Consider the following 14364-nt stretch of genomic DNA (forward strand, 5'->3'; position numbering starts at 1 on the left):
CAATATCATGCCCTCAAGGTTTCTTCATCAACCCATTTTTTTTAAGACGGTTTTGTTCACACACCATACATTCTATCCTAAGTAAACAATCGGTTCCCTGTATAGACACGTATTTATGTATTCAGCACCATCGCCACTATCTATATAAGGACATCTCCATTTCTTCCACAAAGGAAGAGGAAGAGTCAAATAAGGTAGATGGACAAAAGAAAAAGAAAAAAGAGAGAGAGAGAGAAAAAAAATGACAGCTAGGAGGCAACAAAAGGAAAGATAGCATTAAACTAAAGTAGAATAAAGAGTCAGATAACATCACCAATGTCAGGAGTCCCATACTCTTCCCCTATGCCCGCTCCCCTCCATATGCATTTAGCTTTGGTATATTGCCTTTGTTATATTAAAGGAAGCATGATACAATGTTTCTGTTAATTATAGTCTCTAGTTTGCATTGATTGTATTTTCCCCCAATCCCACCCTATTTTTAACGCCTTGCAATGTTGACATTCATTTGTTCTACCTCATGTAAAAACATATTTGTACCTTTTATTACAATCGTTGGGCACCCTAGGTTTCACTGAGTTATACAGTCCCAGTCTTTATCTTTCATCTTTTGTTTTGGTGTCCACATGGTCCTAACCTTCCTCTTTCAACCATGCTCACAGTCATCTTTGTTCAGTGTACTTACATTGCTGTGCTACTATCTCCCAAAATTGTTTTCCAAACCTCTCCTGTCTTTTCCTTTCTGTCTGCAGTGCTTCCATTAGCGTTTTCTGTAGAGCAGGTATCTTGTTCATAAACTCTGTCATTGTCTGTTTGTCAGAGAATATTTTAAGCTTCCCCTCATATTTGAAGGATAGTTTTGCTGGATATAGGATTCTTGATTGTTGGTTTTTCTCTTTCAGTATCTTAAATATATCACTCCACTTCCTTCTTGCCTCCATGGTTTCTATTGAGAAATCCGCATATAGTCTTATCAAGCTTCCTTTGTATGTGATGGATCGCTTTTCTCTTGCTGCTTTCAGGATTCTCTCTTTATCTTTGATGTTTGATAATCTGATTATTAAGTGTCTTGGGGTAGGCCCATTCACATCAATTCTGTTTGGAGTGTGCTGCACTTCTTGGGTCTGTAATTTTATGTCCTTCATAAGAGATGGGAAATTTTCATTGATTATTTTCTCTGTTATTGCTTCTGCCCCCTTTCCCTTCTCTTCTTCTTCTGGGACACCAATGACACGTACATTCCTGCATTTTGTTTTGCCCTTAAGTTCCTGGAGATGTTGCTCATATTTTTCCATTCTTTTCTCTATCTGTTCTTTTGTGTGTAGGATTTCAGGTGCCTTGTTTTCCAGTTCCTGAGTGTTTTCTTCTGCCTCTGGAAATCTGCTGTTGTATGTTTCCATTGTGTCTTTCATCTTTTGTGTTGTGCCTTTCATTTCCATGGATTCTGCCAGTTGTTTTTCCGAAGTTTCGATCTCTACCTTATGTATCCCCAGTGTTTTCACTATACGCTTCATCTCTTTTGCCATATCTTCCCTAAACTTTTTGAATTGATTTAGCATTAGTTGTTTCAATTCCTGTATCTCAGTTGAAGTGTAAGTTTGTTCCTTTGACTGGACCATAACTTTGTTTTTCTTAGCGTAGGTCATAGTTTTCTGTTGTTTAGGCACCTGGTTTCCTTGGTTACCCCAATCAGATTTTCCCAGACCTGAATGGGCTCAGTTCTTGGAAGGGGGCAATAGTATCTGGTCTCTCTGAGATTGTCTTGGAAGATTGGTACACCCTGTGAGGCCTCAAGTCACTGTGCTTTTACGCCTAGCAGGTGGTGCCTGTCAGCGGGTAGCTCCAGAGTGGTGTAAGGAGGTGTGGCCTGTGGCTGTTTTCCCCTTGGTTCTGAATGGAAGGCGGGTAGTAGAGCTGGGTCCCACCTCTTTCCTGTTAGGGAAGATAACCCCCTAAGGAGAGGTCATTAGCATTTGAATAGTCTCTCAGCCTGTGCTATCTCCACGCTTGTCTGGGTCAGAGTGCTGGGGACTGAAAATAGCTGAGGCTTTCTCCACTGAGCTGAAACAGGGACAGAAAGCCCACTTCAGGGCCAGTCCACAGCCACCCTCCAGCTCTCCAAGGTCAGTCGTCACCAAAATCTGCTTGTTGGGAATTCGTAGCTTGTATTGAGCCGTCTACACTTGTTAATTAAAACCCCAGTTGGAGCTCAACTGAGCTATATTTCAACTCCCAGCTTGGATCCGCAGTTTTTACTTACAGATTTTATGCTGTGATCTCGGGCGTTCCTCCCAGTTCAGGTTGGTGTGGGATGAGTGGACAGTCATGTTTATCCCCCCGCAGTTATTCCAGATTATTTATTAGTTGTTCCAGGAGACAAACTAGCTTCCACGCCTCTCTGTGCCCCCATTTTCTTCCGTCCATAAATCTTTTTATAAAAATATTATCTATTCCATGATCAGATGCATAAACCATGTTTATTATAGAAAATTTTGGAAAATGCCAAAAAGTATTGAGAAAAACGACAATCTATTATCCAGAAACAAATCATTGTTAATGCTTTGGAGTATATGCTTTCAGAGTTTTTTCTTAAGTATTTCCTCAATTTTTTTTTCATGGTTGAAATCTTTCTCTAATTTCAGTGTTTTTTTAAAAAAATTATTGTGGTAATTTTTTTAAAAACTAAAAAATTTTAATTTTTATATAGCATGAAATTTTCCCTTTTAACCATTTTTGCATGTACAATTCAATGGCATTAAGTGTATTTACAATGTTGTGCTACCATCAACTGCCATCCATTACCGAAACTTTTTCATCACCAAAACAGAAATCTTGTACCCACTAAGTAGTAACTCCCCATTCTTCCCTTCCCATAGGCCCCTTATAAACTCTTATCTAGTTTCTGTTGCTATGAATTTGCTTATTCTAAATATATCCTATAGTGGAGTCATACTATATTTCTAATTTTGTGCCTGGCTTATTTTGTTAAAACTAATGTTTTCAAGGGCCTAATTCCTTAAGTGGGATTGTGTTTGTGAAAGTACTTGCAATTTACAATATAATGTACAAATGTGAATTTTTCAGAATGAATTTCTTAATTCATAGACAGTAAGTGAAACAGACTATTATAGATAGATAAAATATTATCATTCTACTAATTTTCAGAAGGATTTGTTGGAGATTATGTGTATAGATATCCCAGATTCATGGTTGTATGGTTCATTTCTGTTTATGAAAAGAAAACTTTTATACTTTGAAATTTTAAATAACTATATTTGTCTTGGACAAATAATCCAGTTTAAAAATGGGTAAAAGATGTGAATAGACTGTTTTACAAAGAAGATATACAAATGGCAAATAAATACATGAAAAGATGTGCAACATCATTAGTCATAGTGAAATGCAAATAGAAACCACAGTGATATACTTCTTTACACCTACTAGGATGGCTGTACTCACAAAGACAGATAATACCAGCTGTTGGCAAAGATGTAGAAAAATTGGAACCCTCATACATACATACCCTGGTGGGTATGTAAAATGGCATATCTGCTTTGCAAAACAGTCTGGCAGTTCCTGGAGTGGTTAAACATAGAATCGACACATGGTTCAGCGATTCCTCTCCTAGGTTTATACCCAAGAAATATAAAAACAACAACAAAAAAAGGTTTTGTCCACCCCAAAACTTGTACATACATATTCATAGCAGCATTATTCATAATAGCCTGAAAGTAGAATCAAATGCAAGTGTTCAACTAATGTATGGATAAACAAAATGTGGTATATCCATACAATGGAATATTATTTGGTAATAAAAGTAAATTAAGTAGTAATACATATGAAAACATGGATGGATCTTGAAAACATTATGCTAATTGAATGAAGCCACCCACGATGGACAACATATTATATAAATCCATTTTTGTGAAATGTCCAGAATAGGTAGATCTTTAGAGACAGAAAGTAGATTAGTGGTTGCCCAGGGCTAGGAGGACGTGGGAATTTAAAAATGACAGCTATGGGAAATGGGCTTTCTTTTTGAGATGATGAAAATGTTCTAAAATTGATTTTGGTGATGGGTGCACATCTCTGTGGATATACCAAAAACCATACAATTAATGGGTAAATTAAGTGGGTAAGTTGTATGGTATGTGAATTATATCTCAATAAAGCTGCTAAAAAAGTTATACTTTCCTTGAGTAGTAGTACAAGTTTTTAAAATATCTTTTGAAAAGGTCACATGAGCATATGATAGTAAAGAATTCAAAAGGTACAGAAGATTATATTGTGAAAATTGACTCTCCCTCCCTTGTCCGCCAGTCACCCAGGTTTTTGCTTGGAGGTAATCCACCAAATGATTCTTTCAGAGATATTATACACCTATGCAAACAAATTCATGTGCGTGTATGTGTGAATATATGTATAAAGATGTCTCTGTGTGTATATGTGTGTATCTTTTTTTTTTGCCTCTACTTTATAGTGACCCTTCATGTCAAGTGCATAAAGATTTAGAAACAGATTTTTTTGTTTTTTTCCACATTTTTTATTGTGAAATATATATACAGAAAAGTGGTAACTTTCAAAGCACAATTTAACAAGTGGTTAGAGAGCAAATTTCAAAGAATGTCATGGATTAGAGTTCCACAATTTCAGTTATTTCCTTATTGTGAAATATAACATATATGCAGAGGTGGCATTCAAAGTATGATTTAACAAGTAGTTATATAGCAAATTTCAAAGGATGTTACGGATTACAGTTCCACAGTTTCAGTTATTTCCTTATTGTGAAATATATATGCAAAAAGGTAATAACTTTCAAAGTGTAATTTAACGAGTAGCTATTGAGAAAATTTCAAAGAATCTTATGAGTTACAGTTCCACCATTTCAGTTATTTCCTGCTAGCTATTCTAATACCCTAGAATCTAAAAAAAAAAAACTTATGTAAGATTCAGTATTTGTAATCCTTTGTTAAATCCCATCTTGTCTGTTGCTACCCCTTCCTATCGTTTAATCACTTTCTCTGCCTTCAGGGTTGTCTGGGCAGTGTCCATCCTAATTTGTTCATGTTGAAAAGGGGTGTTGACATTATGGGATGGGGGTTGCATCTGGTTGATTAGAAACAGATTTTTAACTTGCTAAATTAAATCTTTCCTTAGAAAGCAGAAGAGAAACAAGTTTAAAGGTTTTTTGGTTTCTAAAGTAGTTACTAAGGGACATTTCACCTGCAAAAATTTTCTTATTGCCTACATTCAGTAGGATCATAAAGTAATTTATCTGCAAAGCAATGTTGTAATTTTGATAAATGACTTTAGATGACTTTCTTCTTTACCCTCCCTTTCTTGCTAGGTGTCATGACTTAAAATAAATTGGAAAGAACTGAAAATACTACTATGAATAGCTGAGCTCTTAGGAGGAAACCAAACCTGATTTTATGATTTTGTGGAATACCTCACAGCAGATAACTAGCTAAGATCTTATCACAGGGAGTCCTTAGAAGTTTTCTGTCTTGTTCCTAGGCATCACACCAATCCGGTGGGCACCGAATGGCGGTGGAAGATGGACCAGCCTGAAATGATCCTAAAGGAAGCCATCGAAAACCATCAGAATATGATTAAGCAATTTAAAGGTATTTGTCTTCCCCATACAAAGGAGTGGTTATGCCTGTTAATAACCTGAATCAAACTGACAAAGGAGTTGCCTCTACCATAATCCCCTCTCCCTCTGGCAAAATTTTGTATAGAGAAATGGAAATTTTGTAGAAATATTATATATATGATTTTTAGTCTTTTAAAATTTTACTGATAACTTTTATATCTCATATGATGGAAGAACCAATCGATTTAATCCAAAGCTTGGCAACTTATAATAAAGCACACTCAACCTGAAAATTTTGCCTTGGGAATATATTATTATTCTTTCTATAAATATTTCTTATTATTCTGTCTTGGTGAGCACAAAATAACTTTATGAATGGACTGAACATTTTAGGTTGTTGGAAAATTCTCACATTATATAGTGTGGGAAAGCATTTTTGAATAAAAGCCTTATAAAAATGTGGGAATAATATTCATAAAAATTTCCTCCACTTGATTCATAGTGATGTAGTTAAAGTTCTGCCACTCAGTTTCTAAAATTTCCTGATTCAATTTTGTCTCACATTGAAAAGTTATTTGACTTTACTGGAGATCACTGCTTCTCAAACTTTAGCATGCATTAGAATCAACTGGGGTGCTTGCTAAAATTTCTTGGGTTCCTTCCCTAGAAATTCTGATTCATTAAGTCTGGAGTAGTGTCCAAAAATGTGCATTTCTAATAGGTTTTCTGGAGATGTTGATGCCATTGATCTGGGTACCACACTTTGAGACACTACTGTGGGTATATATGGTGGATTTATAAAGTGATGGTACAGCTGCTGCTGCTGATTGAATTCTGTTAGGTTCCCTGATAAGTCTGTATGCTCTTGTCTCCACCTACCACTTATAACTCTTTCTCTGCTATAGTCTCCTTGCCTTTCACAGCTATCAATAAAGAACTAATTCAACTGAGGTTGTTTTTGTTTTAGTTACTAATATCATATATGGGAGTCTTTATAAACCATTAACATTTTGCAAATCAGATTATTCTTTTATGCAAAGAAATTTGTTCTGTTCAGGTCATTGGTTCTTGAGATTATTGTAATTCTTTTTACACTGTTTTTATTTCTAATGAGAGATTGAGTAAAATAATGCAAATAATGGTTCAAGATAATAGCAATTTATAAAGGGCAATTAGTCAATAATTCTACCTTTATTTCATTCTTTATGGATTTTCTAGGGAAAGTTGACCTGTACATATTTGCATGTTTCTGTTTATTTGTTGACTTATTTTTGTACATCTGCAAAGATGCTAGTAAATATTTTAATTTTTCATCTTGACTCTTAGTCTCAAACACTTTTATTTTGGGCAACTACTTTCTCTTACTTGGAAAAAGAAATGTCTGTTACTAGTCTTTTGGGAAATCAAATGAAACTGTTTGGAGAACTAAGTCCCACCTTTTACATTTGATTAGCTTTTCTTAGACTCATTGTTTATTACTGATCTTCAAATAAACCGTAAACCTCCGTAATAAATTTCAGGGCGAAGTCTGATTTTCTTTTGGATAGTAATAGCAGCAGCAGGCAAATGACAGTAATTTTATCCTTATATTCTAATATGTCTTTGGTTTGGTGCTTAAAGAACCAATTGAGCCTTTAAATAATGAATGATGACTGAGGATCTGTGTTTCCTGTACATTTTGGAATCTGCCTGAATGAACTGGGTCCCAGGCGGTTTGTGTGGAGAGGAAGCAGCCCTGGGAGTCAGCTTTCATTTCTCCATTCTGAGATGTCCTTGATGCAGAATGAGGATCTGAGTTTTGATTGTAATTTTTCTGACAGGAGCATTTTTGCAAAGGTAGAGCACCACTTTAAATGGAAATAGGTAATGAATAAGTCATGATGAGCATTTTATTCACATCAGTACAATGTGGTAGGTGAGCTTAGTGAGCACACTTTTTGTTGTCTGCTTAAGTTGTTTGAGGAGCTTATGCTGTGCAGAAAGGTGTGTGTATATATATATATATGATTTGTAACCTTGTGCTTATTTTAATCAGTGTTCATCTCAAATGACTTGTCTTCAAGGTCCCATGGCTCAAGGAAACAAACGAGTTTTATAATACATATTGTCTTGGAGGAGGATGACAGGATGTTGGATTTCAGGAAGAAGGAATAGAACATATCTATGGACCAGTTAATCCACAATAGGGATTAGAATGCCTAAGGAGAAGGAAATGATCCCCTGAAATTCAACAGCTGCCACTAATTTCATTCTTAGAAACAGCTTTATAGAGTATCTACTTTGCCCTGGTTATACCCACAAAGGATTTTTTTTCCTATACCTTCTTCATTGATTGATTTAATAAGATGTTACCTTGTTAGCAAACCATCTATTTATTTAATCAACAGTAAATTTACTGGGAAGAATTTAATATTGGAATTGGTTGTTATTTTTATTCCCACACTCTACAGGGTAGGAATGAAATTTCTCTTCAAACTAGAAGAAGAGAGGTGTGTGTTGGAAGGTGTGGTGGCACAGACAGGTGGCACATGGGCACAAGAGAGCTCTCATATGTTGTATATTGTTTATATTTTCACAATGAATGAGAGCTTCTTTAATTTCCAGTTCTTTGGACTGTGATGACTATTTAATGCTTCATTCTGAGCTTAAATAAGTCATTATTTTTTGAAAATCTGTCTTTTTGCTATAATAGGCACAGTAAGTCTTGCTGTGAAACTACAGTGTTAGAAAAGAAAAAACCCCTAATTATTAAAAAATGAAATACATAGTTTGGAAGAACCCAGAGCTCTTCTGGAAAACCGATGGGTAGTCTGCCACGCTTAAAAAGAAAAAAAAAAAAAAGTTACTTCTTTTCTGTTTTTTTAAATTCAGTTTTATTGAGATATATTCACATACGGTAGAGTCATCCATGGTGTACAATTAGCTGTTCACAGTACCATCATATAGTTGTGTATTCATCACCCCAATCTGTTTTTGAACATTTTCCTTACATGAGAAAGAATCAGAATAAGAATAAAAAATAAAAATAAAAAGGACACCCAAATCATCCCCCCAAGCCCACTCTATTTTTCATTTACTTTTTGTCCCCGTTTTTCTGCGCATCCATCCGTATACTGGATAAAGGGAGTGCAATCCACAAGGTTTTCACAATCACACTGTCACCGATTATAATCTAGGTTGTTATACCATCGTCTTCAAGAGTCAAGCATACTGGATTGGAGTTTGATAGTTTGAGGTATTTACTTCTAGCTATTCCAGTACATTAAAACTGAAAAAGTGTTATCTGTATAGTGTGTAAGAATGTCTACCAGAGTGACCTCTTGACTCCACTTGAAATCTCTCAGCCACTGAATCTTTATTTCAGTTCATTTTGCATCCCCTTTTTGGTCAAGATGTTCTCAATCCCATGATACCTGGTCCAGATTCATCCCCGGGAGTCATATCCTATGTTGCCAGGGAGATTTCCACCCCTGGGAGTTAGGTCCCACGTAGTGGGGAGGGCAGTGAGATCACCAGCCCAGATGGCTTAATTAGAGAGAGAGGGCCACATCTGAGCAACAAAGAGGCACTCAGGGGGAGACTCTTAGATACAATTGTAAGCAGGTTTAGCCTCTCCTTTGCAGTAACAAGCTTCATAGGAGCAAGCCCCAAGACAGAGGGCTTGGTATATCAAGCCATCAGTCTCCAATGTTTGTGAGAACATCAGCAACAATCCAGGTGAGGAAGTCCAACACCTCCGCATCCTCCCCCAGCTCCTCAGGGGGCCCCCGAATATATATTTTTATTTTCCACCCAAATTACTTTGGGATGTGTTGCTGTTTTACTCTAACCTATACAGACCTACCATATCTCACTTCTTATTCAAAGTTCCATATAATTGTGTTGTTTGAACAAACTGACTGTAGAAGTTATATTGTTTAGAAAATATAGATTCTACACCAAATAAACATCTCTTCCCTTGGTCTCACATGGAAATTGAAGTTTTAACACACAGTTTCAACCTTTACCCTTTGGCCTGATTTGACACTTAAAAAGAAAAAAAAGTTACTTATTTTCTTCTAAAAAATATTGTAACAACTTTGGCGATTGTGCTGGTTTGGATGTATTATGTTCCACAAAACTCCATGTTCTTTGATGCAGTCTTATGGGGCCAGACATATTAGTGTTGATTAGGTTGGAATATTGGATTAACTTGTGTCCAGGAGATGTGATCTACCCATCTGTAGGTGATAATTCTGATTAGATAATTTCCATGGAGGTGTGGACTCATCCATTCAGCCTGGGCCTTGATTAGTTTACTAGAGTCTTGTATAAGAGCTCAGGCAGAAGGAGCTTGCTGCTGCAGCCAACAGAGACACTCTGAAGAATGCACAGAGCTGAGAGTGGAGCTGGAACACAACCTGGGATCAGCAGATGCCAGCCACATGTCTTCCCAGCTAACAGAGGTTTTCCGGATGCCATTTGCCTTCCTTTGGTGAAAGTACACTGCATTGATGCCTTCATTTGGACACTTCATGGCCTTAAGACTAACTTTGTAACCAAATAAACTCCCTTTATAAAAGCCAATTCATTTCTGGTATTGTGCATAATAGCAGCATTAGCAAACCAGAACAATGACATTATAGAATTGTAATATTTCAGAATATTGGCTGTTTTCTATTCTCTTGGCTTTAGGCAGAAAGTAATCTAAGCTGTTCAAATTGATGGTTGTACCTCAGAATAAGGATGGTGAAACTGAAGCTCAAAACGATGTGCAATTCACACTACCTCTTCTGACTCCAGTGTCCTGATCTGAGTTCTGCTTTGGAACTCCAAAGTTGCAGAAATTTAACTTTGGAACTCATTTTCAGTCCCTGGTGGAGGTTCTATTCTCTATTTTCCCCAAACTTGAACTCTTCAATAGAGATTGGCCTACAGAAGTGGCTTCTCTCATTCATCTACTAATGCCCTCTGGGAAACTAGTTCTGCTTTTTATTACCCTGTGTTCTCTTCTGGTTTAAAAAAACACAATAAAACAAAAAAACAAAAGGAAAGGTGTGTTTCTGATTTCCTTAGCTGGAACCTGGAATATGTTCCTACAGGAAAAAATAGTTTGAATTTGAGCAGGTGATATTGGAATAGATTTAGTAGTACTATAGCTTGGAAATATTACAAATTAATTTGGTGTTAGGAGACTTACATATTAACATATTCTCCTTTTTCACAATGCTGAATCTGTGGGAATGTGAATTTTAGGTTTAAACAGAACTGCTTGATAACAGGATTTCTTTTATATGGTAGAGATTATAGGGAGTTTTCAAAGACCTGAAGCCATTTCATCATTTCTTTTGTAGTTTGTTATTTTTGGAACACCTCCACTTTGGCCTCTCTTTAAAGATCCAGGCTTCTAATGTGTTCATCATTTCCCTTACTGCCACTTGGAGTCCTCTGTTTTCTGGTGTGCTTTCTCACCCTGTGATGAAAAATACCTGCTGATGGTTCTGCTCTCTCCCATGGGTCCAGGGTTTGATTATTGTGTAGGGTGGCATTGGTTGTGGGGATTGTTGCTTATTGCCTCCGAGTTTCCAGCTTTAGCTTAGTGGCCAGCCTTGAACAGATTTTGAAGATAGTCTGTGATTTTTTAAATGCTTCTCTTTTGTGTTGCTATTCGCAATTTGAAGGGCAATCATTCTCTTTTCAGTTATTCCACTGAATCATTAAAATGTCTTTCTTTTCATGACCTTTATTAGCTTTCCCTTTATATACATGCAAAATTAATTTTATATTGATAGAAAGTGGGTCAGAATTTCAGTACAAGTCAGCATCTTTTCAAAATGCTGCCTGTCCTCCTGTAAGCACATCAGAATGGGGGTTGAGGTTTCTTTAGGTCAGTTTTCCAATACTTCAGCAAGTATCAAGTAACTGTCATGAGTGTCCTCAGTGCTGAAGATGCAAAGATGAAAAGGATATCATTTATGGCGAGGTGTTTTTATCTATAGTTTAAGGTAAAATGAAGTAAAAGAAATAATGGACTTCCAACAGATGGTTTTCACAAAGTAGGTATGTTGAAGTATATATTAAAAAGAAATGTGGAGGGGAAAAATCCAGAAATGTGGGACTTCCCCACCTGGGTTATTACTATATTCTCATAAACATTGAGGACTACCAATTTAGTAGGCCAAGCCCTCAATCTTGGGGCTTGCCCTTATGAAGCTTGTTACAGCAAAGGAGAGACTAAACCTAGGAGTCACCCCAAGAGAACCTCTTTGTTGCTCAGATGTGCCCCTCTCTTTCTCAGCCCAGTTGGCAGGTGAACTCATGGCCCTTCCCCTATGTGGGACATAACTCCCAGGGGTGTAAATCTCCCTGGCAACATGGGACATGACTCCTGGGGATGAGCCTGGACCCAGCATCATGGGATTGAGAAAATCTTCTTGACCAAAAAGGGGAAGTGAAATGAAACAAAGTAAAGTTTCAGTAGCTGAGAGATTTCAAAGAGAGTTGAGAGGTCACACTGGAGGGCATTCTTGTGTTCTATATAGATATCCCTTTTTAGCTTTTAGTGTATTGGAATAGCTAGAAGGAAATACCTGAGACGGTAGAACTGCAACCCAGTAGCCTTGATTCTTGAAGATGATTGTATAACTATGTAGCTTACACGGTGTGACCGTGTCATTGTGAAAACCTCGTGGCTCACACTCCCTTTATCCAGTTATGGACAGATGAGTAGAAAAATGGGGACAAATACTAAATGAAAAATAGGGTGGGATAGGGGGATGGAATGCTTTGGGTGTTCTTTTTACTTTTATTTTTACTCTCTCTTCTTTTTTTGGAGTAAGGAAAATGTTCAAAAATTGATTGGGGTGATGAATGCACAACTGTGTGGTGGTACTGTGAACAGTTGATTGTACACTGTGGATGACTGTATGGTATGTAAATATATCTCAATAAAACTGAATTTACAAAAAAAGAAATATGGAGCTGGGAAGGATTACCATCTGCTAATTGTTTTCTGAAGCTTATTTATGAAAAACAGTGAAATGGCTTTATCAAAGATATGTTATATCTGACCTTCAGCCAGGAAGGGTTCTTGGGGAGATCTTTGGCTGGGAACTGTATTGTTATGAGAAGAAGAGAATGTTTTATTTCTGATTGGCGCAAACTTTAGCCACAGGAGTACTATGTGTGGAGTAATATATCATGTTTATTTGTATATTATTCAGTTTATTGCCTTGACAGGAGAACATTCTGGAATCATAATTTCTTGCTTTGGCAAATTTCAATGAAAATCAGGTATGCTTCTTAGTTAATCTGTTGACTGTAGTTGCAATTATCCAGGATTACGAAGCTGCTTAGGATAAGAGAAATGTCAGAAAACAGGCTTAAGAAAAAAAAAACATAAAAAATTAGAATAACAAAGCAGAGTTTAGTTTGTGGAAGTGATAAGGTTTAGGGAAGCATAAAGAGACAGATTGTGTGTGTGTGTGTGTGTGTGTGTGTGTGTGTGTGTATGTAGGATATCATGTAGTGGGAAATACCTGTATGGATTTGCTGATTTGCTATTCAGATACATTGCCTGCTGTTCCCTGGGCTGTCTTCCTTCTCCAGGACTTCTTTCTGTAAGAAATTGAGAGGATGCCTCATTCTCTGGCACATTTCCTTGAGGACAGTGAAGGACAGCATGAGGTTGAAGCCTTAGGGCATTGTTTTGGGGAAGACCCCTGCAATAGCCTTGCCTCTGGCAGTGAGCATGAATTAGAAATGTTCCTTTCTGAAGGAGAGAACCGAGGTCTTCCATATCTTTCTCAGTGCTTTGCTGTTGAGAGAATTAGGATAAATGTTAAATCTCAGAATCATTCTTTTTAAAAGATTTATCCTCAGGGCCCCTCCTTTTTCTGTTCTTGGTTTTTGTTTGCGTCTAAATGGGCAAGTATGATATTTTAAGTTGTTCTTCAGAGAAGACGGCAGTTGATCTCTTTGCATTTAGATTTTCCTCTTAGCTTCCTGGCTACTTCTTCAGTCTCCTTTGCTGGTCCCTTCTCCTCTTCCTGCAGATAATGTGAGTGTTCCGGGATTCAGTCTCTGGTCTTCTTCTCTATCTACACTTACTTCCTTGGTGGTCTTACTCAGCTTCGTGGTTTGACATACAATCCAGTTACCAAAATGATTTTCTCCCTACCCAGTCCTTGCTCCCAGAATCCAAACTTGAACCTTGTATACAAATTCAGATGTCTAATAGGCACATCAAACTTAATATGCCTAAAATTGAACTCCTGATCTCTGCCCCACCCTTCCACCCCCATTTCCCATTCCTATCGCATGCAAGGCTTTCTTTGTCTGCTTCAGTTGATGGCAACTCTTCTTTCATTTGCTGAGGTCAAAAATTTGATAGAAATCATCGACACCTCTTCTCTCTCGTACCCTATATCCAACCCACTAGAAAATCCTGTTGTCTGTACCTTCAAAAGGGGACCAGACGATGACTCCTTCATGTCACTGTCTTGGTCCAAGCCACCATCATTTCTGGCCCAGATTATGTATTAGCATCTTGGCAGGTTAGCTTCCCTCCTTGCCCCTTTGTTCTCAATATGACACCAACATGATCCATTTAAAATGGAAATTCGATTACGCCACTGTTCTCAGTGCCCTGCACTGGGCATCATCTTACTCAGATTCCAGCAGGCCTTTGCTCTGCTGGTTCCTCAGCCTGGAATGGTTTTCTGCTTCATCCACTTGGCGCACTTCCTCAACTCCTGCAAATCAAATCTCACCCTCTCAATGAGGCTTATCCT

The 14364-nt window shown here is 37.3% G+C and overlaps 1 protein-coding gene across 3 annotated transcripts in view; it reads left to right on the plus strand.

The window, feature by feature from the left end:
- Positions 1-14364, plus strand: part of LOC119517865 (S-adenosyl-L-methionine-dependent tRNA 4-demethylwyosine synthase TYW1) — a 225480-nt gene that overhangs the window by 59535 nt on the left and 151581 nt on the right. For all 3 annotated transcript variants that reach the window (XM_037814927.1, XM_037814928.1, XM_037814929.1), the window contains one exon: positions 5515-5624. In XM_037814927.1, coding sequence (XP_037670855.1) covers positions 5515-5624 — 110 coding nt within the window. The remainder of the gene's footprint in view (positions 1-5514; positions 5625-14364) is intronic.

This window comes from Choloepus didactylus, chromosome 21 (genome assembly GCF_015220235.1).
Source record: "Choloepus didactylus isolate mChoDid1 chromosome 21, mChoDid1.pri, whole genome shotgun sequence".
Classification (NCBI taxonomy): Eukaryota; Metazoa; Chordata; class Mammalia; order Pilosa; family Megalonychidae; genus Choloepus; species Choloepus didactylus.